This window comes from Agelaius tricolor, unplaced genomic scaffold (assembly GCF_023055355.1).
Source record: "Agelaius tricolor isolate 1412-34295 unplaced genomic scaffold, bAgeTri1.0.p SCAF_15, whole genome shotgun sequence".
NCBI classification, from domain to species: Eukaryota; Metazoa; Chordata; class Aves; order Passeriformes; family Icteridae; genus Agelaius; species Agelaius tricolor.
In genome coordinates this window covers 5,708,595-5,734,656 of record NW_027269275.1, presented here as the reverse complement: position 1 = coordinate 5,734,656, position 26,062 = coordinate 5,708,595, and the positions used below count along the sequence as shown (strand labels likewise).

At 41.5% G+C, this 26,062-nt stretch overlaps 1 protein-coding gene across 2 annotated transcripts in view; it reads right to left on the bottom strand.

Moving 5' to 3' along the window:
• The window catches only part of ADAMTS18 (ADAM metallopeptidase with thrombospondin type 1 motif 18), a 77,397-nt gene that overhangs the window by 2,791 nt on the left and 48,544 nt on the right, over window positions 1–26,062 (bottom strand). For both annotated transcript variants that reach the window (XM_071440265.1, XM_071440264.1), the window contains 9 exons: window positions 25,437–25,567; window positions 25,173–25,296; window positions 23,857–24,101; window positions 13,236–13,377; window positions 11,904–12,030; window positions 7,215–7,419; window positions 4,556–4,747; window positions 3,995–4,207; window positions 2,840–2,987 (listed from right to left, as the gene is read on the bottom strand). In XM_071440265.1, the coding sequence (XP_071296366.1) occupies window positions 2,840–2,987; window positions 3,995–4,207; window positions 4,556–4,747; window positions 7,215–7,419; window positions 11,904–12,030; window positions 13,236–13,377; window positions 23,857–24,101; window positions 25,173–25,296; window positions 25,437–25,567 (1,527 nt within the window). The remainder of the gene's footprint in view (window positions 1–2,839; window positions 2,988–3,994; window positions 4,208–4,555; window positions 4,748–7,214; window positions 7,420–11,903; window positions 12,031–13,235; window positions 13,378–23,856; window positions 24,102–25,172; window positions 25,297–25,436; window positions 25,568–26,062) is intronic.

Here is a 26,062-nt window from a genome sequence, read left to right as displayed (position 1 = left end):
AAATACAGCCAAATTATAGTTTTCAATTAAAATCCTGTTACTCTTCGATTTATGTACAGATATCATTTATACACACAGCTCCATGGCTTTAAAAACACCTCCTAGCTGCTTCTCTCTTGCTTTGCAGTGGATGCTTTATGTTTCTTTAAAAGAGGAGAGTGATTATTCATATGGGTGATTTATAAACAAATTCACCATGTCTGAGAGAGCAGTAAGACTCAATGGGGTTTAGCAAAATTTATAGCTAAACTGAAATCTCCTGCGAGCATGGGTAAAGATTTTGTTCAGCTCTCAGAACTACTGTTTACATGGTCAATAAAAGGAATTTACAAGGAGACGGAACAAAAATCTAGCCACCACTGTCTGCATTCTTAGATCAGTTACTGAGTCAGTAGATAAATGCTCCCTCACAGAGCACAGACACTTCTGCGTGTTCCATGGGCCAGGAGGCATCTCCATCTCTCTATAGCAACTTCTTTGGTTTAATCACCACTGCTCTTTTTTTATTTCCTTTTATATGATGGCAAACCTTTATCACCCTACCTTTGTCACCCTAAAATTTATTTGAGTGAAAAAGAAAATAATTTAATAGTAATAGTTCTTTTAAAATGCCATTTTTCCTCAGGTTTTAAAAACATTAGCTCGTCTTTAAACTCTAATGGTAGGGAAGAAAAATACTGTTCTTGAACAGGAACTGGGGAGCTCAGGACTGAACTGCAGCCTTCCCACTCCACTGCACTGCCTTTCTGTTCTGCATGGAGTGTCAGGAGGGATCCAGCTGGGAGTTCAGCACCAGACTTCCCATTCCTTCACCTGTTGCCACCAGACAGAATTTGGGAGGGCCCAAAGCACACAAGAGATGAAAAGCACACACCACACCAAGGAAGGAAAGCTGTTCTGATGAAGACAGGAAGGAGCTCTCCTGCCATGAAAGGGTGAATTAAAAAAAAAAAAAGAAATTACTGTTTAAGAAAAAAGTATAAGTACTAAGGAAGCCACGTTAATAAATCTTAAGTGTCCCCTTTGAAGATCAGAGGGCAATGCTAATATTGCAGAGGTATGGCTGAAATTGAGACCTAATCCAAGGACTATTGGAAGGAATACAAAGAGTCCCACAGAATTCAGTGGGTGGGGATCAGGCAGTCAGGTCCTTATTTCTATTTACCCAAGTATTTATAAGTTGTTTAGATTTTCATTCATTTGAAGCAGCTGGATTTACTTTGAGTTACGGTGACCCTAACTGCATCTAGAGAGGGATGGAAATGACCCAGTTTGTCTAGGAAAGTGTGCAAACTCTCCCTGAAACATTAATTTCTTGCCTGTGATCACTGAGCTGGAGCTGCGTGGCTGATAATAGAGACTGATTTGCTTCAATGTGATTCCAGCCCAGCTGGTTTCCTCTCTTTTTGCTGCTTTAGACAGAAAGTTAGAGAGCAGCAAGGAGATAATTGATCTCTAGAGCCTGAAGGCCCAGGTATAATAAAGGGGAAAGGGCTCCTGCAGATGTGAGGAGAGAGAGAAGCAGGCCAAGGCCAAAATTAATTACAGACAGTACTTCAGACATGAAATATAGCAGGGGAAAACAGAGGTGAAAGAAAAGTCCTTGCTATATCCTAACAGAAAAGGAAGTTATACAGAAACTCTGAAGTACAACAGAACCTTTTAGGAATGTTAATTTGAAGTGTTAGGAACATTTACTGATAAAAACAGCAGAACTATTTAATTATCCCTTCTAGGACCATTTCATCTCCATATTCTTGTTTGGATTCAGGTCCCCTGATAGATGAGTCTGATAGCCTGCATGTCTCAGGCTGATGCAGCAGAAAGGTCTGCTAGGATCTCACTGGGTTTCACAGGGGTTTTGTGCACAGGGAATGCCAGGAATTGGGCAGACAGATGTGGGGGTGGTTGGCTAATGTCAGTTTACAAGATGCAGGGCCAGAGCTTGACCTCTGCTCCCAGCTCCATTACCACCTTCCTCACGCAGTCCAGCCTAGATTTTATAGAGGTTGCTTTCAGCTCTCAGTTTGAAAAAGGTCAATTAATGTGCAGTATTTTGAAAGTCACAGTTTAAAGTGCTATAGCATACCTAGATAAGCAGATTATGTGGGACAAACATGGACCTCCATGAGCATTTTTCATGCAGTTAGGAAAGAGTCACAAACAGTAATCACCCTGTAAGCAAATCTCTGGAAAAGGGTAATGCACCATTCTTTGTCTGTGGTGGTGCTGAGAGAATTCCCCTTCCCTCATTCCATGTGACACAAAACCCCTTGCTCCCCCCTCCCTTCTCACATTGAAGAGGTGGAGAGATAGAGTAGACATGAAAGTGGAGAGAGACCCTAATTTCATGTTCCCTAACTGCCTGTCATGCACTGGTCAGAAGCAGTAAGGACATTCTAGGTAAAGCAGTTTTGGAGTCCCAGAAGCTGGGTGGAGTCTGGAAGACTAAAAATATATGGCAAATTCTTATTGTTTAGTTCCAAAGTTGCTATTATTCATCAAAAGCAGTACCAACCAGCATAGAATGCTTGTTTTTTTTGACAAGAGAGCAATAAAGGTGCAGTTCAGAACCAAACAGCATGACTTTTTCACATACTTCTTTTAACATATGCTTTTTTAAAAAAATCTCCAGTACCAGTTGTACTCCCAAGTCTGCTTTAAGAGGGCTCACTTGGTGAAGAAGAGATGCTGTTAATATCAGAGAGTTACTGGAGGTCTGGGATAAAAAACATCTATAAAGGACAGGCCAGATCAGTGGTGTAGAGAAAAGGTGATGTTTGCTGGGTATAGAACTCTAAGCAACAAGCCTGCTACAGCATCTTGAGCTGAGTTTTACCTCTTTTCACGGGGACTGGGCAGAAGTTGGTGTTGCAGGCTCTCAGGACAGCTGGTTTCTGCTGGGGCAGGCAGCCAGCAGCTGGCCTGCCCTGGCGCAGGCACTGCACGCTCCGCGTCTGCACTCCCCCGCCGCAGGTCACCGTGCACTGAGCAGAGGGAAAACAAAACCTTGGCTTCATTGCAGAGACTCTGAGAGCCCTGAAAGCCAAAGGGAGAGCTTTCAAGGGCCTTGGGTGAGACTTCCAAAGCAAGAGAGGTCAGGATCAGGTGTGCTGCTGTCCACCTGTCCAAGCCCCATCAGGACCAACTTTCCAAAGATGTGTGTGTCTTGTGGTTATTTAAGGACTCAGCTGAAAATCTGGTTCCTTACTTAGACATCAAGACAGAAACTGAACATTTTAGAAACCTGTTCCTGATTGTTTGCATGGATTTCTTTTGATCTTTAAGCCTCTGGGCCCAACCCTGCTGCCTGAACACAGATAAAAATCCCATCAGAACCATAATTATGGCGGTATCTGGGGAAAACCACTATGAGTTTGTAGGAAGAGCTATGAAGTATTTTAAAATTAATAAGCCTTTTACTTGTATGTGTTTCATGAAAAGTTGTCTTTAAGATGAATGTGATCATTTTCATCTGATTGCAATTGTCAGGCATACATTGTTTCATGTAAATATTATTAAATGGGTGCGTGTCTCATTGATATATGACTCATAAAGTAGATAAGTTCCAGAAATACAGAAGCTTGTTTGCAAGAATGTAGAAACAAATACAGACTGATCCCACAATTAATCATAGTATTTAGGGAATTCCAGGCAATCTGTGCAGATGCTCAAATACACTGTGCATAGAGATATGCAGTAGTTAAACTACAGTGCACTTTGAAGAAGACTGAGAAGAAAGCGTTGGAAAATGGGTGTGGAATGTAGTGCCTCTCAAGCATGAATAACATTTTTAAGTGACATTCTTCAGTTTCAGGACAAAGCACTGAGCTGCACCAAAGTACGTGATGGATGTGGACCAGCTGCATCCCATCTCAGTGGCTGAGTGGTGTGGTCCTCCTCAGGGAATGGCCCCGTGCAGGAGGCACCTGGGGCCTGTGAGCACTGGAGGCAGCTCCTCTGTGCCATGCCACCTCTGATTGCCCATTCCTACCTGCTGCCAGGGTGAGGAATACCAGCCAGACACCATGTTATACAATGTCTGTGATGGACAGGCTCCCTTGTTGCAAGCTTCCTCTAGGCTGGTGTTTGGTTTCTTGATGTTCCTGCATCTCCTCTGGGGGAAGGTGACCAATTTCCCGTGGACGCTCTTCTCGCCGCATTTGAGTTCTCGCTGCCGCAGGCCGGGCCCACAGGAGGCTGAGCACTGCAGAGGCAAAGCACAGCTTCTACAGCCTCACAAACACAGGCAGATAAAGGGGAACTTGTGATGTGTCAGACACCCCAAATTGTGCATTGTAAAAGCATCACAGAACTAATCCCACAAAGCCCATGCTCCGTAAAGGGTAAACTGAAATATGAACCCCAGACAGTGATTAACAAAGACATTGGGGTCCATCCATCTACATCTGGGGTTTACAGCCCCTCACCTAGAATACCTGATTTTCAAACCACAGCTCAGCTGTCTTTCCTCCCCATGGTTTGTTTGTCCCTGAGCCAGTATTGCCAAGAGCAGCCAGGGAAGGCAGTGAGCCATGAATCTGCACCACTTTACCTCACTCCAGGAAGAAATCACCCACTGGAGCCGGTCATTTTTGGGACAGCGTCCGAGCACACAGGTCTGCTGGGACTCAGGCTTAGGCTCTGTGCTGCACATGCTTTCAGGCAAGATTTTCACCTTGGGAGAAGCAGGACTCTTGCAGTAGACATCCCGTTTCTTAATACCTCTCCCACAAGTCTTGGAGCACTGTGATGGGAAGAAACACTTCTTTGAACTGGAGGAAATGAAAACTGGCATCATTTGCATTTTCCAGCAGAGCACAGAAAGGATGGCTAATGTGCTGTACAGCTGCCATTGGGATATAAGTAAACCTGAAATTCTATTGGTAAATAAGTAACAGCAACATCTGTGTGTCACTTCTAAAACATTGTCCTAAGTGCTTTCTTAAATGTAAGCTGTGAACTCTCTCAGCCCCCATGTAGAACAGACAAGTAATCTCTTTTCCATAGATGAGGTAAGTTGGACTTGTGAGCAAAATGCTTTTGTGAGCAAAATGCTTTTTCCCTGCTCAGCATAGTTGAAAGCTGGTCCTAAGCTCCCACCACAGAATCTTCCATGGCAAGATGCTCTCAGCTATTTGTCATTTTGTCCTCACCTTGGCCTAGAGGGATGAGACCGAGGCAGAGGAAACTGCCCAGGGAATTGATACATAACTCCACCAAAGGAGACAGAATCTGATACAGACAATGCTTAAGGAGATACTTTAGTTGCCAACTGCAGTTCAGGACGAGTCACCAGGATAAATATGCATTGCTGAGCCGTGGTTCAGTGGAACAGACATGCTGTGGTTTGCACTGCCTTTCATACAACAAAATGCCTGAATGAGCCATTTGTGAGGAAATGAAGCAAAGAGCCCTGAAATAATGCTGCCAGCTTCCTACCTTCTTGCATCCTCTTCTAACTGTCCTTTCTACTAATAATTATGGGGCATGTTCCAAGGCAGAATCAAATTACAAATGTCTTTAAAAGACTTCATGAAAGCACCGTTGTGTTGAGGGTGTAACAAATATCTGCATGCTGAAAATCCGTGGGTTTAATCCTTCCCCCCAAAAAATGATCTTTTCATTTAAAATGACCCTGATTTCTGCAGAGAGCCTGGGTTTAGATTAGATGTTAGGAAGAAATTCCTCCTCTGAGAGTGGGCAGGCCCTGGCACAGGGTGCCCAGAGCAGCTGGGGCTGCCCCTGCATCCCTGGCAGTGCCCAGGGCCAGGCTGGACACTGGGGCTGGAGCAGCCTGGGACAGTGGAAGGTGTCCCTGCCATGGCAGGGGGCAGGACTGGATGAGCTTTAAGGTTCCTTCCAACCTAAACCATTCTATGATTCTATGATTCTACATTTTTTTTCCTCTCACCACCTTTAAGTCTGTAATATAACAGTTTTTCAGCTGAATCTTCAAACCTTTACTAACTTGTGCAATAAGCCTGTTCACTATATTCAGCAGGACTGGTGAACTTAATTTTTATGGCCTTATTTGAGAATTGCAACTTGAATTTTACACCTCTTAAAGAGGAGGAAAACAGATTTTTTTTGTAACAGTCTTATTTATTTATTTGTTTATTTATTTATTTATTTGCCTTAGAAGAAAGAAAGTTTGTAAGTGTGAATGTATTTGAAGACCTGGTTTATAAAATCTGCTGCTACACTCAGATTTTCTTCAGACACACTGAAAGAAAAAGTCCTTTTTTGAGAGTTGTGCTGGACTACTGAATAGTTACTCATCTGTTATAGAACATTACAGGGCACTTTGTGCTCAGCTGGGGGTGCTGAGGTCAAGATGTTCTTGAACACCTAAAGAGTGACAGCACCAAGAACAAAACACATAAGTAATACATTTTTCAGCTAATTGAAATTCACTTAGCTGATTGAATTTCAATTAGCTGAAAAATGTATTACTTGAATCTCACTAAATGAAGACAGAAAAATAAAATCAACGTAGATCCTTTTATAAGGGTACTGTCAGCTCTCTCTTAAAACCCAGATGTGTGATTTATTTGAAGGATAATTTAATTTATCTTTATATGAACAGCATCAACAGCAGTGAAAGATGGAGCAGAGCTGAGTTTTGTGTGTTTTTAGCTTAGGTGTTTCAGTGTCAAGTGTGTAAAGCAGGGTATGCACAAAGGAATTTGCCCTCATGGCAATAGCTGCAGCAGCACTGCTTGCAGGAGAGTTACTCTAGCAAAGGCATAAGCACAGAAGTGAGTAGTCAATGTATAAATCACAAATTTATCAATCCACAATCCATAGACACAGGTGCATTAATATGCAACTCTAACCCCAAATATTTCTCCATTCCTTGACTGCCTGCCATCTCTAAGACAAGTCAATACTGCTTGGGAACTAATCTCATAGACAGTTGTTGGTGATAGAGCCTTAAATTATGAATCCAGAAGGAATTTTCCATCTGTTTGTATGTACCTAAAAGAACACCACATGCCCACTTCTGGCAAGCCCTCATGTGCCAGCTCCTCTGAAGGCTGGTTACAATGCACATTTAGTTTACATACATGGTTTATATATTATCTTCAAGAAAAAAAACTACATGCAAAACACTGATCTCCACAAAGTTTGCTATGTTCTTTTGGGGGAGAATTTTTTGCAGTGTTTTCATTATGCCAGCAGACAAAAATGTAAGTTTTTCTCCGAATTACCTGAGACCAGGGGCCAGGGCTCCATTCGGGTGGGCAGTCCTGAGCACTGCACACTTGCACCTGAGCTGGGGTGCTGACAGGGCACAGGGAATGGGCCACCACCTCCTCTCTTTGGAAAGCCCTTTTCTGGACACACTGAATGAGACGACTTTGCTGTCCCCCTCCACAAGACTTGCTGCATGTGCTCCATTCACCTGCTGACCAGCTTAAAGGAGGAAACGTGTGTTAGAAACACAGGAGTGCAATTAGCTGTAGAAAATCAATAAAAACAGCCACCTATCAAATGTGAATTATCCAGGGATCCTGCTCAGCCTGTCTCCTGGTGTACTGGTATCTGTTCAAGCAATCAAAAAGCTGCAGTCACATGATCTATTTTCAAAGCATGGAACTTTCTGCTAGGGATGAAATACAAGTCACTCAACTAGAAAAACAAGTATTGTTTATTATAGCTTTTACCCACTAGAACCAGCTTTCCTATGAATCTGACCTGGAATCCTGAATTCCACAGGGACTGAAAGAGATGCTGCTATTGAGGCAGGTGGAGTCCTTAGAAGATAGAATTAGATAAGATAGAATTAGATAAGATAGAATTTAGTTGAGTATGTATGACTGTGTTTGTGCTGAGATACACTCCACTCACATAGGGTGACAAATGTTGGCATTTCTGTCAAACCCTACTGGCCCTACAGGTATTCATCAAAAAGAACTTGCTTGTTAAAAGCAGCAGTCCTGTCCCTGATGTCCTGAGGAAATGAAAAGGCTTTGAAAGGCTGAGAGAGCTGGGGCCGTTCAGCCTGGAAAAACAGAGGCTCCAGGGTGACTTAAGTGCATCCCCCCAGTACCTGAGGGAAGCCTGGAAGAGAGCTGGAGAGGCACTTTTCACAAGGGAATGCACAAGGAAAAGGGGGAATGGCTTTAAGGTGAAGGAGGGCAGGTTTAGATTTGATAGAAGGAAAGGAATTGTTCCCTGGCAGGGTGGGCAGGCCCTGGCACAGGGTGCCCAGAGCAGCTGGGGCTGCCCCTGCATCCCTGGCAGTGCCCAAGGTTGGACACTGGGGCTGGAGCAGCCTGGGACAGTGGAAGGTGTCCCTGCCATGGCAGGGGTGGCACTGGGTGAGCTTTAAGGTCCCTTCTGACCCAAAGCACACTGTGACTTTATGATTCTCTAACTCAGTGCTTTACATATCTTCAGACTAATAAATCTGGCAGACAGTTGATGCAGAATCTAAATAAAACAGAGGCAATTTAACCAGCACAAGCTGTTGGGCAATGTGTGCTCAGGCACGGGGACACTGCAGTTTACACGCCATGTCCCTCAAGTGACACAAAGTCTGAGGAGTTATTGCCAATTGCTTGGGCTAAGTTCAGTTTTGAAATGCCAGGAGCTGCTCACTATTTCTATTCTTGAAGCTCTGAGGGTCCCCAGGCGTTGTGGGACACTTTGCAAACATGCAACCAAGTGTCTTTGTCCTTGAAGGTTTCCAATGTAAGACCATAATCACAGCCAGATAGGAAAACAGAAGTGAAAAAGCAGAAGAAATTATGAATGACTAAATAATTACTTACTGAGAACTCTTATTCAAAGACCGAGCACTGAAATTAAACTTAAGATTTTTAAACAGTTTGACAAATTTTTAGTAATTTATGTCATGGAAAAGGTTCTCTTCTCACATCTGACCACTTGGCCGATCCTGTGACCACAGGAATAGCTGCTTACATAAAGCTTTAGTGACAAGAAATCTTTCTTCATCCTGTGTGAAAGATGCACAGGGTCCCATTTGCCTGTCTATTCACAGCTGCTTGAAAACAAAGCTAATTTTAATTGTAAAAAATTTATAAAAAGCCAATTTTTGAAAAATGTCTTTGGGAATAGAAGAAATCCCAGCTCTCAGTATCTAGCAACTTCAGAAACTGCCAAAAGTAGTGAGAAATGTAAAAGGCACTAATTTAAGGAAAAAGAAATATTAATGTGAAAAGTCAGTCATTATGTAATTCCAGAACATGTCAGAAGTTTCCTTTTTGTCTGATTTATAAATATTTGGACCATTCAACTACAGACTTCTGAAAAAAGAGTTTTAATCCATTTTACAACTTCTAATTAGTTTGCCTTGATGTTTCTGACAATGGCCATTGGTGGAGTGACCAAAAGTGTTCATTTTAAGAGTTTATTCACCATAACTGCCCAGAAAGTTCCCCTCTTCACAGAGCAGAGGGCAGTAAACCTACTTTAATGTCCTCTAGTACACTTCCATTTTCCAAGATTATCTGGGCTCTGATCCAAGAGTATCTTTCATTAGTTCAAATAACTAAATAATTATGACCAGATTTGGCAGCTCTGAAATCCAGCAACAGCAGTGTGCAGTGCTGGTGCCTGTCTGTGTGGGACAGTAGTTTGGGCCCTCTCAGACTAATCAGCCTTTGTTCTTATGCAGCAATTATTCCTCACTGGCCTTTACAAGTCTGGAGCCTCTTTTATGTCCCCAAACTGACACACTTGTATCTCATCTGTCACCTCCTTCCCCTGCCTGTTCTGCCTGGTGTATTTGGGTTTGCTTTATTTGCTGGCTGTTAAACATTCTTTTGTTTCCTCCATGGTATTTATTAATCCTATTTTTTTTTTTTCCTGTTGGCAGTCTTGGGTTTATGGGAAATATTACATGCTGTGAGTTTCTGGGCAGATTCCTCAGCAGAGATATCCTGGCACAGTTTCACTCAGCTGAATGGCAACCTGTTAATTTAAGGCATGGTCCTACATGTAGATCCTCCATGCATTAATCTATCCTAAGGATTTTAAGAATAATTAATTAGTGAGTTGAACTATTTTTCCCTAGAAGTCCTTGGGGCTTTTACATGGTTTTTGGGTTTTTTTGTATTCCTTTTATGGTTTGACTCATTAATTTTGTTTTAAAGTAGTAAATCATAGAATAGCTGTGATTTCAGTACAAAAACATTGTGTGTCAAAACGAATATTCAGCAATTTCATGGTAAATATATATCAGAGGATGTTCAAAATATGTCAGGATCTCAGGTAATCAGAAACAGAAATTTTGTGTGTGGTCAATAAAGGTAAATCTGATTTGGGTGGAGCTTTATAGCATAATGATGCCACATCAAAACAAAGGTAAGCAGAAAGAGCTTAGACAGACTCCTGCAGACATCACAGACAATACAGTTCTGTGTTCATTGGATAAAAATAGTCCTGGCAGAAGATAAGTTGCACATGAAAACATTGTGTTTGGCTACAAAGTTTACTTAAAATTGGTATTGAGAAAATCATGTGGCTAAACGCAATCTAAAGGAACTGCTGAAGCAGTAACATGGGGCTCTCATGTCACAAGGTATCATTATTTAAACCTTATCTCTATCCTTTTGTGGTCATAGTGTGTAATTTGGCATTTGGGTTTGGTGTACTCTGCTGTACTCTTTAAATTTGCAGGAAATTCCAAACTATTACTGAATTATTTTTCAGTATGTTCAACATATTGCAAAGTATGGATTTTTAAGTAAAACCAAAGTCACTACAGAACATATTCATCTTTTTGCTTTGACCCACCATGCTCTCCTAGACTGGGAGGGATGAGGAATGCTTCCTATTAAACATCATAAAATGGAATATTTTATGAACTATGGGAGCAGGCTTAGCCAACTGCTTTTACTGTTGCTTTTATCACCCCAGAGTAAAACCAGCAGATGACGCCAGGTCTGGACCCTTCCTCCACTTCTTCTGCTTCAATGCGCCTTCAAGTGTATTTACTTCCCACTGAGACTGAAACACTCTTAATTTTTTCAACATATTCCTTTAGAAAATCTCCTGTTTTAGAGGCTGAAATGTCCAATCCAACATAATACAGCTCTTCTGATCTTTAATATAAAATTAAAATAATGCTGAGGTTGCAAATTCAGGAATCCAAAAGAGAAATAACCAGTGGAAGAAAGATGGCCACAGTGTCCTTTAATCTATCCATTTTTATCCTAAGCCACATAATACTGTGTTTAATTATATAAGCACAGAACTTTTTTTTTTTCAAAGGACCCCTACTTCAGCTACTATAAATCAGTGTTAACTCCCTTGGTTTTTAAATTGATTTAGACCAGCTGGGTTCTAAGTGCTTATCTATATGTCAATGTCTCCCTTTGCATCTTGCCTTTCTTACATCTTTTAGAAAATAAGATTGCTCACAAAGGTAACGCCTTCATAGATATTTTTGTGGGCACCAGAAGCTTTGCTGACAGCTCATTTGGTTCAGATGGTCCTCTTTGTGGCATCACAATCCTCTGTGGGACATTTTGTCCAAAAAATCACTAATTACACTGCACAAGACTCTTTTAGCCTAATCTAATATGTGGAATGTGAGTCATGGGGCCGAGCTTCCACACAGGGAGTAGCACTTTACTCAGGAAATGGGCTTAGTGATTCAAGATGAGGAAAGGTGGCAGAAGGAGCCCCTGAGAAAGCTGGATTTGCCCTGTGTCACCCCAGCACAGGGACAGAGCCCTCAGGAGCCTTTGCTTTAGGCACCAGACCCAAAACCCCTCTGGGAGCCTTGGGCAGAGCATCCCCAACAATTCCTGGTTCCCAGAGCACCAGGGGTTCATGCAGCAGGCAAACAATTCCCCCTGAGAGGATTCCCTCCGTGGCACAGCCAGGCACAGGCACAGGCAGCAGGCACAAAACCCCAGAGAACTCACTAGGCTGGGCAGGGGTTTGTGTTGCACAGCTTGGTTTCAGTCAAAGGCTTTGTCCTTGGGCCACAAAAGGAGGCGTTGACTCGTGCACGATGATCTTCCAAACAAACTGCTTTTGCTGTAATGTGTCCTGTGGAAGTGTCAGAAAAGAAAACACTGTAATAAACATGTATTTGAAATGTAAGAGAAAAAAGTAGTAGGGAACAATTTTAACTAAACAATCTAAACTCACCCTTGCTACAAATCCGCTAACTTGAACTAAATAAAATATGGGTTTAAGTGGCAACATGTTTTTAGCATTGATTTCCCTCTCTGTAGCACAGATACTACTGAAGTCAGATAAATATTTTAGCTATAAACAAGAGATTTGAAGACTGTTCCCCCAGCAAAAATTAGTAATTATTCAAGTCCTAATTCCCTGCAGACACTAACAGTGCTTGCTTAGAGCCCTCTTCACACACTTGGAAACTGCAAATAAACATTCAGTAAATAATAAATTAACATTCTTTTTACAGTGAATCTCTACAGACTCCAGAGTTCTGCAGGTACCTGTACCTTAGACTCAGTCAAGTGTCAGCAGCAGGACAATTACAGAAATGCCTTAAGTGATTTTACAGATTTATCTTTTAACTGAGATCTATCATTCACCTCACACATGGTTCATTGGGCACAGTGAATCAAATTTGGAAACAAGACAGTTTTCATCATTTTTATATCCATGCTGCAGCCTTTTAAGGAGAAGGAAGAAAATACAGCTGTCATATATTATGGCTACAGGGCTCCTGGTGGATCTTTCTTCCATAAACCATTTACTGAGATGCTGTGAAGTTCTGACACTGCACCAGCAAGTTATTCCTGAATTTCACCTGAACTTTTTTGCCAATACAGGAGCATTTCCTTCAGTGCCCAGTTGTATCCTTTGGTATTACAGACTTCCCACATGCCAGCTTTTTGCTTTCATAACATCCCAGATATACTTTCACTGACAAAACATGCAGGATTTATAAAAAGAAATAGGTGTCTGTGCAAAAAAAGAGGAAATCAAAGTGCATAATTAATTTCCACATTACTTCAACAGAGAAGATATGACATGCATATGAGTTGACCTAAACAAAAAGGACTGACTCACTGGCATGACTATTTTTTACTCTAAAGGCCATACCAAGTTATTTCCTCTGTGTTCTAAGTTATCAGATGAAAAAAATAAGGACCAGGTGTTCAGTGTAAACCCCTGTATGTATCAATATATATTTGCAAAATCAAAGGCAGCTGAAAAGCTTTGAGATGCTTAAAAAAATGAAAAAGAAGAGGCTTGGCAATGGGAAAGTCACCTACCACCACCACAGGTCGCTGAGCACTCAGACTGCACCGTCACCCAGGAGTAGCTGTGCTTCCTGACAGATGTCTTGTTTTCAATGCTGCTTTTGGCAAGGGTATATTCCCAAGAAATTCCAGGGTTTTTGCCTTGTAACAGGATCTGTAGAGGGATATTTGGGGGTTGTTTTTTTTTTTTTAAAAAAAAGGTGGGGAGGAGGTAAAAGAAGGGATTCTGTCAGTCTGAAGGAAGATGAACTAAACAAGATACACACAAAATATACAGACATAAAGCATGCTTGTGAGAGGATTTTCAGGAGACCCAAAGGAAAGACCATCAAAGCAATTCCTAAACAGCAAATCATTGCCTGGAAAAGCACCTGCAGGTCTGAAAGAGAGGGTGCAGAAACAGAATCCCCTCCTGACAATCAGGGGCACCTGACTGGGTCAGAGCAGCAGCACTGCCTCCAGCAGAGGTGGAACACCACCCCCAGAACATCACCCTTGAGCAGGGCTGGACTCTGCCTGGGGCACTGCAGGACATGGGTTTGGCATCTGGGCATGGGAGGCATCTCCTCTCTACAGTAGGCAAAGCCCTGGCTGATCCTTCCAGCTGTGGGTGAGGGTCCCTGGTGACACAGAGTCCCCAGGCAGACAAAGAAGAGCTGCATTATTGCAAAACCCAGGCCCTTCTCAGTTACACAGCTTTAAATCATAACGTACATAGTTCAACCAACACTCATACACCATGATGTGAACACCTAATGGTTATATAACTTGTTTTTCTACGCCTCATTCAGCTGAGTCACTTTCCCACAGTCCTTTCCTACTTAGCTGGCCTGAGCCATGGTTTACAAGGCCTTCTCTTTTATCCCTTTATTTTATCCCTAGATGCAACATCTAGCAAGGAGGAAGCCTTTGCCCACCAAGCAGGACTCAGATGCCTTCCTGGCAGAAGCTTGAGCAAAGCAGCATCTGTGGGGCTGGAGGTTGCTTCCTCAGTTCTTGGGGCTAAGGGTATGAAACACAAGTCTCTTTCTTGTAAAAAACCTCTTTCTATGCAGACTGGTGATAAATTTTGTTGTAAGACCCTCAGCTGGAATGTTTCTCATGGTGATTGAAGCTGATAAAGTTTCAGTGCAGGAGAGAACCTGTCCTTGGGTGTCTACAGAGCAAAAAAGGATTGGAAAAATTCTGTTTTCCAATAGTGAATATTTTATTCACTATTTCAGCATAATGTGTTGGAAAATTTATAGAAAGTGTGATTACTGACTATAATAACAATCTCTGTCATCTAACTCAGGGAGCCCAGCTCTCAAGGGTGTACTATTTTAGTGGTGAATTATATTGCAGTTTTCATTCACTGTATTAATTTCAAGATTGAATTATAATCACTGCAAGATGCTCGAACAACTGACACATACCTAAATTTGGGGAGAAATTTCTACTTAACAAAATTTATTTTAGAAACTTTTGGCAGCAAAGTGCATTCATATCCACACTTAGTAGAAACAGTGTGGGAGTTTACAGTTACAGAGCTCTAATGACTCTTCACCAATATGGATCCTGTCACAGTAACATAAAGAGCAGGTGCAGTTAACCTCAGTTCCTAAATTTGCTTTTTCATAAGCATTAGCATTCCAAGTACAATTCAAGTCTATGTTTAATAATTGCCATTCAAAATATTAATAACTTATCAGTGAAGTTTACATAATACCTGACCTGAGAACTTAAGCAATCCGTACAAGTACAACTCATCTCTGTAGAGACTGGTTTCATAAAATAGCAACAAACTTGCATTTATGTTAAGACTGAGAAATCTAATAACATTTGGAAATGTAGCCAAGAGTTTTAAGGTGTTCTGCAAATGTACCTATTGGAACACAGAAATTGCCCATGACAGTGAAAATTCAGACCAAATTTACATGACCTGCAGCTCAATAATGTTGAACACATGAAGGATCTGGACTGCACAGTGTTTACTTTTCTAGAAGAAAGAAAAAATGAATGCTATAATTTCTATTCTTAGTAGCCAAAGATTTTATTTCAGTCAAGGAACCTCAATAATGATCCAAACTGAGAAAACAGCAATTAGGGCTGCAAAAGGCAAACACTTCCAAGTGAATTGAAGAGTGTGTGCCTTCTCCTGGGAGGATTCATATTAGAAACTTCTTCAAGCACAGGTAAATCCAGTATTTCATGTGAATTTTTCAGCCATCCAAGCTTAATTCATGAGCACCTTAAAATAACAGTGAGGTTATAGAAGAAATAGATATAAGAGTGATCACTGACCTCTCTTTTGAATGAAAATTCTTGGTAGAAATAGGATTACCAGATCTGCTTTAGGGATGAGTTATAGATGCAAATATATATCACAGCTATTTTACAAGAACAGGATTAAAATGGAATACTCTGGAATGAGGAAACATGAGAACTGAGACTGCTGTGCAACTCCTCTCTGCCCTGCACAGATGCACCCCAGACCTCAGGATCTCTTTCTGGCACCCCAGGACACCTCCACAGTGCCCAGCACATGGGGCTCACGAAGGAGCAGCTCACAAAGCCTCTGTATTTCACTCCAGGCTCCTTCCCCAGGGTGTGCTTCTGCACCCCAGCTGCTCTACTCTATTCAAACCATTCCCAGTGTCACTTTTTTGGGGACTTTTCTTTTCCCCTTGGTTATTCATCATTATCTGATGTAAATGTGATAAGATTTAGCAGCCCCTTCAGATGAAGGGGCACATCTCTTCTGAAAAATACTATAGGACTTATAATGTTTGACCGAGTTTTCATCAGGAACACAAAACTATTGCAGAGCTGCAATTTTGCCAAAGTAACGTTTTTATTTTCACAAATCTATCAGACTGCTGACAGCAAAAAGTCCAGCTGTTAAAACAGCTGCTCTAGAGTTTGAATATTGAACTCCAAGTCCACTGGCGTTACAGATAAAACAGGTTGCAACAATGTGCTCACTCCTCTCAAGGACAAATTGAGACAAATATCTGAAGCATAAAGCTTCAGAACATGTGCTTCAGAAAAATATGCAGTGTGTTAACTGTAGTAAGAACTGAGCCCTCTAACACTATTCTTCATTTAAAACAATGCCTTCCTTGCTTCTTCTTACAGGCCAGACCTCAAAATATTTTAATTTACATTTACTCATCCTCCAAGTCTAAGGTATTAGCACAGATCTCGGCATCTTAGGCAGCCAGAAACACTTTCTCCCATTTCAGTGGGTGCTCTGTGTTCCTTCAAGAGCAGAGGCTGAAATTCTGTCTGGCCTTTTAATAAGTTCTGTCAAAGGAGGAGGAGGTTTTGTCCATACCACAAAACCTCGTGTAAGGGTTAGTCCTCATCTCATTTGACTCTGACAACTGTCATAAAACTGTGCTGTGCCAGTGGCCAAAAAGCAGCAAAGTTTAAAACTTTTCTAATAAAAATATCTTGAAGTATTAGACTGAACATTTGTCTTCTGAAAGTGCTCTTTGTGACACTGGAGGCAAGGAACAGATGGAATGCATTCTGAACACATAGTTCAGAGCAGGAAAGGGGGAGGATGAGAAGGTAAGAGTGGCAGTTTTACTCCTGTTAGAGCAATACTCTGCTGGTGCTTTAGCAGAGTGAAGGGGATGGTCTGGGACAAGTGGGAACAAGCCCCATGAGAATCCTTCCCTTCAGAGAGCAGGCAATGGTGCAAGGAGCTCACAGCTGGGTGGGTGCCTGGGGGGCAAATCCTTCACACCAGGCAAGCTGGGCCATACACATTTTAAAACCTTGGGCCACAGCCCCTCCTTGCACGCTGGGAAGTTGCCACAATTCTAACAGGAGGCAGGAGAAGGGAACTTCCTCTCCATTTCCTGGCCAGAAGCCGAAGCCAGAGCCCCTTCCCACCCAGCAGGCAACAAGAGGGAATGTTTACCAAGCAGGAGCAGCATCACTGTCTCTCATCCAGTATCATCCAAGCCATGCAGAAAAAGGGCAAAATCAAACTATGAAGCAGTACTGGAGACAAAAATATTGCAGGGCACAAAAAACATATGAAGTCCCTGGTGCTCAGCTGAAAAATAGTAGATGGTGTATAATGTCTGACTGAGTTTTCATCAGGAATGCAATACTATTGCAAAGTTGCAATTTTGCCAAAGTAACGAGCATATAAAAAGTTTTCTATCGTATTTTCAAACATTCATTATAAAGCCCCTTCTTAACAACCCAATAACTGAAGTCTGCATATTCAGCCAAGTTATCAGACCTACAAATTTGGAAAGACCTCCAGCGCTAGTCTACTTAACTGGACCCATTCCAGCATCTTTTCAGCCAACTGGCATTTGCTCCCAAATTTACAGCTGGCAAACAACCTCCTTAAACATTTCCAGTTCCTCAACAGAACTGTTTAATGTCTACCTTTAACACACCAACCACCTGACTTCAGACACAGCACTCAGCAGCTCTGACCGCAGGGCGCAGAGTTATAAAATTTACAGCTTCTTGAGCTGGAAAACCACAGCTCTGTGGCTGGAATCTGCTGGATCTATTCCGAAGGAAAGGAGCTGTGCCTTTAGCTTACGGCACAAAATGTTAAAACAATGGATAAATTGAACTCTCCTGAGAAAAGAACCTTTTCCTTTTGCTGCTAATTTTGAATAAATTCTCTACATTAGCTGTGCATCTGCTCCTTTGTTTGAGATTTTTTTTTTCTCATGGCCATCCTAAATTTCCAATATAATATTCTATTTTGCAGGTCAGATTTTTAAAGAGTCTACTAACATTGCTTTGCTATGATTGACTTGGCGCTTTCCAGTAGTTTTTTATTGTAAGATGTGCATATGAAGTTACTTGCAGCACACTGAATTAAGAGAGATTAATTGATACAAGCAAAGTTCCTATTCCTTCCACGATGTTTTGTTCCATGTATAGGAAAGAATATTAATGCCTGGCTTGTAGCATGCTGAAAAAATCTCTCTTATCTCTATGGAGGACTAACAGACATTTACAAATCACTTACAGAGAGAAGCTGAGCACAGAGGAAAATAATGCAGGTAAAAAGAACTATTTTCATCTGCATGTGCCCAGTTCACAAAATGGGCAAGAGCCCAAACTCTGAATCCCAGCATCCACAGTGTCTTTGATCTGCATCCTCAAGCTGCACCTACATTGCAAACATTATCTACACTTCCTGGCTCATTCCCATGCTTTGGAGACCTTGGATAATGTCTTTAGGGGGATGTACCAGCCTGCAGGGAGGGCAGACAGAGAAGTCTCTGTGAGGACACGTGCCTGGCTGTGCTCTGCTTGCCACCTGCAGCTCTCATCCACTGGGGATCTACATGGTGTTTAATAGATATTGTAACATCCAATATCCTAAGCCACATTCTGATTTCTCAGTTCAATCAGGGTTAATTCCATGGATTTATATGAATTTATTCTGGTATATTTAAGCATGCAGCATATGGTTCTAGTGGAAAAGTGTTTAAAACAAGTATTAAAACTACTCTGTTGTCCTCAATGGGCAGTTATTGGATGGGATCCTTGACAGTGGCAGAACCAGGGCTTCAAAGGAAAGTGAGACAACACCTGTTTGGAAAGCAGTAAAGGAAGAATTACCCATTGGGTACTTAAGTCAAACCTTAAAACAAAAGGGGTTTTATCTCTTCAGTACTTCTAAAATAACTTTAAACACAGTCCTAACTAAAAGCTTATGACAAACTACTGTTTTTCAAGTCCACGAAGGTCATTAAAAGGAAAAAAAAAAGAAAAGACATATCCTTGAAAGGGTCCTATATGATCTCATTTCTACTTCAGCTGTTTCAAATTTATCTTCCATTGTTATTATGCTCCATTTTTTCACTGTTCACATGTTAAATGTACAACCTTCAGGGATGCTGTCCAGCTAATCTCTCCTCACTACAGGAGAACCCTTTTATCCATTGTATTGAGTCAACATCTGTATCTTATAAGTACATCTTAGGTCCCTTTAGCCTACTTTCTCTTCAGGGGAAATCAGTACAAATTTATCATCTAGTAGCTAATAATAAATGTAATCCTTTATAACTGCAACTTGGCTTTCTCCCAGTGGCAGCTACATCATCAGCAAAGCCATTCCACCTGGCCTCCCTTCTCCTGTTTTCCCCTATTGATAAAGAGGAAGTGATTTACTGGATTTAATTAGATGTATTCCTGCCTTGAAGCTCCATTCACCTTCTCTTCCTGTGGATGCCTGCCTCTTTACAAAGCATCCTTTCCATCTGTTACTTATTGATGTTAAAATAAACTCTCTTTATTTCACAAAGATGTCACAATTTCTTGATTTAATGTTTCACCAAGTTTGAGGTAAACTTCACGGAGGATTCTCATCCTGTCTCATCCTGGAAAACTTTGCTTTCTCCAATTGTGTTTTACTTCTCAAACCAGTCAATTCTTCCTTCATCTGCTTATTGACAGAATGGGACACAAAAATTACAAAACTCTCATGTTTTTAAATTAGTTCCTCAATCCCTGGCCATGCAGCCTTTTCCATGCCCACATAAAGTTTTGTTTTCTTGTGCCCTTTCAGAATCTTTCTCAGCATTGGAGTGAGTTGTGGAGGGTGACTGAATATTTCACCAAATGAGTGTCCCCAGTGAGCCCCACAGGTGACAGAGCCCTGTGGGAACTCTCCTTCTCCAAAGGATTTTCAGCAGCTGGTGGTGCCCACTGGCAGCCCTTGTTTGCAAAGCTAGATAATTAATGATAAATATACTGACTGTTTCTCCTCAAGTTAAATATCTTTCCGTTAACATAACAACATTGAAAAGGTCTTTAAACAGGAAGAACTGACCTTGGATTACCTAGGTCTAAATAACAGATAAATGAGCTGAAGGTATTCAGCTACATTAAAAAAAAATTAAAAAGGTTTCTGTTTAAGATGAGACAAATATGCTACGAAAACTATATTTTAAAAAGCTGGTATCAATTTCTAGATTAGCATCTACCATATTTCTACCCCTCTGACCACTGACCATTATTTCATGTAATCTAAATTGGGCCATTTCAGTGACTGTCTTCTAAATCTATGAATATTTTTTGTTTCAGCTTTTACTGGCTTTTGAAAACCCATAACCACAAAAAATATCAGTAATGTTAACTTCAGAAGGACACTGATACACGAATTCTGAAGGACATCAGTTTACTGGGTTTTCCTTTCCCTCTCTCTGTGAAATCGATTCCTGAACAATCCAGAAGGGATCCTGATGAATCCTAAAGCCTCATCATGCATTCACCCTCCCAGCAGTTGTGCTCAGGAAATACTAGCCATGCATATTAATTCCACATTCATCTCACAATGTTCTCCTCTTCAGAAAATATCTGGCCACTACAGTTTGTACTTTTTCTCCCACAACCCAGTTAAATTACAGAGTTACTATTCTTTGTCGTTTTTAGTATGATTCATTCCCATAATTACATATCTATATTATATAGAAGTATAGATATGGAGGGGAGGGTTTGGTGAAATTCTAGGGTAAATAAGAAGAGCACTCTATATCTTTTTGTGGTCTCTCACCCATTTTTGAATAGTGTTGAGGACGGCAATGTCTGATGAAATGAAACATGCTCAGCTGAACTATAGAAAAGCCTGACAGAAAAGCAGATGCATAGGAACACAGTGTACAATAAAATATAAATACACCACATCTCATAGAACTGCAAGGCTGAACTTGTGGTGTGCAAGGCAATGGGAAATTTAAAGATTCTTTTTTTTTCTTATTTGCATCTCTCTCTGCTCTCTCAAGACATGCTTCAGTTGTCTCTTTCCAGAAAATATTTTGGAGGATGACTGCATTTCAAAGGAAGTGATTGCCTTGAGCACAGACTTGCCAGACCTGTCTGGTCCCATCCTCTCCTGGGAATGTTGCTCAGAGGACGTGCACAGCCTGAGCTTCCTGGATACCTGCAGCCTGCTTTGCATGCAGAAACAAAGGCAAAAACCTGGACCATTTCAGCCACCACACAAATCTCTACCAAAATTTTAACTGCAGAATGAAATGGGCACGAGCTGTGTTAATCTGGCATTCAGTCATAGGTGGATGGCAATAAATACAGCTGCAAAACCTTCCTTTTATTTTCAGCCCACCTGAATAATAAAAGCTCCTGTATTATACATACAATTTATCCATGTCCTCAATACCTGCAGTGCACCATTTTACTCGGGCCCACACTGAATTATTTTGGAAGAAAAACAACAGCCCTAATCTAGGAAAAAAGTATTAAATATCATTTGAATACAGCCTAATTTAAAAAAAAAAATCCAAAGATTACAGGAAGAAGTTGAAGTCCAAACCCTGGAAAACCTTATCTTACATAAAAATAATTTAGTTGAATAAAAAATTGCAGCAGGACAGTTTTGTGAGCTTCTTTGAAAATTATAGGTGAGATAAAAATGAGAAAAAAGCTAAACTGTAGTATGCTTAAACATCCCCTTTTTTCAGCCTACTATCAGTTTCTGGTATTTAGAGCTGAAGCAGGATTTGTTTCACTATTATGGCTGCAAGCAGACATTCAGCAATCTTGTTTCTCAAAACATATTTCTTCAGTTTTCTGTCATTTTTGCTTCTTAGAGTTACTGGTAAGTTATAAATAATGCAGATCTCTGAACAGAAAATTCTGCTTTTTTTTTTTTTTTTCAAAATTGAGCTTGCTGAATTTTCCTAAATTATTAAATGGGGAAAAAAACATTTTAAATCCAGTTCATAGATGTGTGTAATTGGGGAACACATAACACTTTTAGTCATTAGAATCCCCAGCTACCAATGCCAGTGGTGTAGGTATTTCAATAAAAATACAAGGGAAGTTAAATAAGCTCTGAAAGGAGCAACAGCCTCCAGTTAAATGTTACATCTTAATAAAACCGTTTAGCATAATTTGAAAGGATGAAAATAGAAGTGTTATTTGGCATTAATTTCTTTTCTTTAATCTTTATTCTGCAAAGTATGTGCCTGATATGCAGCCAAGTCTTCCTGCAGGCGATTTATTATTCATACTTCAGCTCTATAATAATAATAATAGAGCTCAAATCTACTTTGGGTTATGACAAATAAGATTCCTGGGAGTTCAGCTTAACATTTCACAGTATTTGTAAGTGTGGTGGTTTTGGTGTAAGGCAGATGGTTTGCAGGGGGGGAAGCATGTCTGGAGCTTTGGAGACCAAACTGATTGGACTAAAGGAAGATCCCTATGAACACACACACCCAAAATGAAAATTCTTCAATGAAAAATATGTTGCAAAAGCCATTGTGAATTGTGATGGCAATTTGTGGAGAGACAAACCCTTAGCCCATGTCCAACTGCCTGTTCTAAAACCTGTGCTCCCTCTACAGAGGTCTAACGTGCCCATGCTCCAGGGCCTTCAGTAGTTCCAAGGACACATTTCAGTCCATTACTCAGCCAGCAGGAAGAGCAGCAAAGCTCTTCAGTATTCTAAACACACACTCCTCTGGACACTCGTGAAAGCTTTAAAAACCCTTGAAGAATATACTTCATGTCCCAGTCTGTGCTTGCTCTTTCTTGGTTTTACAGGCCCAAGCTGGGCGAGGGAGCAGATCCCAGAGCCTGGGATATGGGATGGGGGCAAGGACAGAGGATGCTGCCATGGCCAGGGGGCACAGCACAGCCTGGGATATGGGATGGGGGCAAGGACAGAGGATGCTGCCATGGCCAGGGGGCACAGCACCCAGTGCCACGCTCCCCAGGGGCATGCATGTTCCAGAGTGCTGCTGGAAGGTGTGGGAAGGAACTGAATCCCTGCTGGGGAGGGATCCTTCCTTCTCACAGGGAAGGAAGGATTCACCAAAACAGATCCAACAGCTGAGCTTCAGAGACAAAGAGCTGCTAGAGCTGAAAAGGGCAAACTAATGGAGCTAACAGGAAGCAAAGCCCTGGATGATTCAGCCAGAAATGGCCCCTCATATATTCTGATGTATTTAAAAGAAAATCTAGCTAAGCAACCTAATGCAGAAAGAGGTTTTTCTCAGAACAGCAGTAGCAAAGGCCAATTTTAAAATTTTAAGACTTGAACTAACCATGTAAGTACCAAGTTTCCTTTCTGCTTACAATAGTTTCAACACAGGGCATCTGGCAAACAAAGCAGGTGACACAAATTTGCTTGTGAGATAAACAGATATAATAGAATAACTGAACCTACAGAAATTCATTCTGCAGGAACCTGTGTGTGGTATTTTGACTGCATTCTAAGGTGGATGTGAAAATGGCTCCACTCACCTGCAGTTTCAGAAGCATTATTTGAACCTGTAACCATTGAGCATTGACATACTGGTACCTTTAATTTTTACATTATTGGATTTTACTGCATGACATGTATGGGAGGCATTCATAATCTCCATCACCACCGTGCAACTCAGAAATTATGCTATAGGGTGTTTTATGCACCTTCCTTTTCACTGAATTTGTGACAGTTTAGTAAACCTCAGACCTCGGTAAAGCAGGGAAAGGCCTTTCAATCCAGCATGATTGACCACTCAATTAAGTCTGAATGCTATCATGACTCAACACTATTCTCTAATCTCTCTGAGAGCCCCAGTGCAGAGCTGAAGCTGTCGTCACCAATTCTGTAATGGACATCAGGGCAAGAACAAACAGAAGCCAGGCTTACTTCAAAGACCAGCGTCTCATTAGTGGGTCCTGCCGCGAAGAGACTCTCGGGCTGGTTGAAGGAGCGTTGGTAATCAAAAACTGTCCCGGCAAAAGGGAACTTCCCCGGCCAGTCGATGGTCCAGTCTCCTGTCAGGTAGTACCTGCTGGCCAGGCTGCGCACGGCCAGGTAGCTGGGGGAGACGTGCAGCTCCTGCAGCTGGATGCTGCGCGCGCCCGCCGGCACCGTCACCACCGCGTAATAGTCTGTGAGGAGAGCAGGCAGCAACGAGTTGGCAGCTGGCACACACTGAGCTGGCTCATCTCCCCAAGCCCCTTTCAAAATCAGCACACTTCAGAGGATGCACAGCTCTTCTGACCCACCAACCATTTTCACCAGGAAAAAGCAGTTCTGATTTTAACATCCCCCCCCCTCACCCTGCCCCATACAGCCTGTAACCAGAGGAACTCTGAGGTATTTCAATTCCTGAAATTTTTCCTTGTGATTAAAGGCAAGAAAAAGCAAGTTCACCTTAGAAAAATTCAGAACACACTAATGGTGGCCCCACTGTAGCTTTTGCTGTCATTCCCTGCAGTAGTTGAAGGTACTTCTGCCAAGCACAAGGGCTGTGAGGTGAGGTGAGGTGCACTGGGATGCAGATCTTCACGAAGCCCTGGATACCAGAGGATCTCCCTGCTGCCAGCCAGGGCTCCATTACTACATCCTGGACAATTTCCTGGCCTATATTACTGCAGTAAGGACATGTCTTGTGACCAACAGCAAAGAGATGCTCAAAATACCCCTGTGCATACTGAAATCTTATCTGAGTTTTATGGCTGAAAAACTGCAGAGTGGTGAGATTATTTCCCAAGAAGCCTGTGACATTGACTAAGGAAAAGTCCACCTCCCAGTGCCTGGAGCTTCCACTGAAACAGCTTCCAGACTACTTAATTTGAAAATGGACATGGAAATACTGTCATGTTTGGCATTATGCTATGTATTACTTTGTATGTGTTCCACAGTCCCATCCCAGTCAGAGCTGCTGACAGCTATTTTTTCACTTGCCTGAATCCTAAAATCTCTTTTCAGAGGAAATTCACATGTGTAAAGGGAAAATGTGGCTTAAGAAACAAGAGAATTGTTTAACTGACCAAGACTTATGCTCAGAGCCTTCTTGTTACCAAGAAACAGGAGAAATGTGAACTCTCACTTTCCCTGTGATTTTCTGCCCACATCTGGACCCTCAGCCACTGCCTGAATGATTAAGGAATCGTATATATTGCATGGGGACACAGCAGAGCACTGAGTTGATGGTCATGGGGAACAGTTTTCCTTACCATTAGCTTTGTGCTGGGTCAAGTATTGGCCTTTAAAGAACTTGCACGTTGAATTATCTCCTTTACAAACTCCGCAAGCATCCAACACAGCTTTGGAACCAAGTCCATGATCACAACCTACTTGCTGCAACCAAAAGGCACAAGTGAAGGACTCAGACAAAAGGGAATTTGAAGAAACAGCTGCATTTTCCCTAAAGGGGTCAATTGCCCACTAATAAAAAAAAGATAGACATTAGGATTGTAAGAAACTTAATTTTATCTTACTTCACATATTCCATCAATACAAACATCATAGTTATTTGGAGAACACAGAGTTCCATCCTTCACTTTGCTGGACATTGCAAAGAAAAAGTCAAAGTCTTCAGCTGTGCAATACAATTTACATCTGTCTTGCTCTGGGGAGAAAACAAACAAACAAACACAAGGAAGCATTAGCACACCTGCACTGTTAAAGAGATAAAAAGCATCTTGGCTGTTGTTTCTTCCTGTATTCTAGAAGATAAGCTACAAGGATGAACTGTGCATGGTGACAACTTAGGACACCAGAATGTAGCTAAATAGAAATATAGCTAAATAAAGTACTTTATATTATGCTTTTTTAAAAGCACATGTGAGTTTGCTTGTCCACACAAAGAATAAAGAATTCAAACTCAATGTAAAAGCATTGCCTTAGCCCTGCTGCTGCACCCTGCTTTCAGTTCCACTGCCTCACAGGATCAAATTTCACTTTTATTAAGATAAATGGGAGACTGCAATAATTTTATCTGAAGTTTATTTAAAATTTGGGAGAGAGATAACATGGCACAAATGACCAATTCAGCTGAAAGCTAGATCTGCAGCCAGACTTCCCCCTAACAAAAGTATTTTTCCTCCAACAAATCCCAACCATT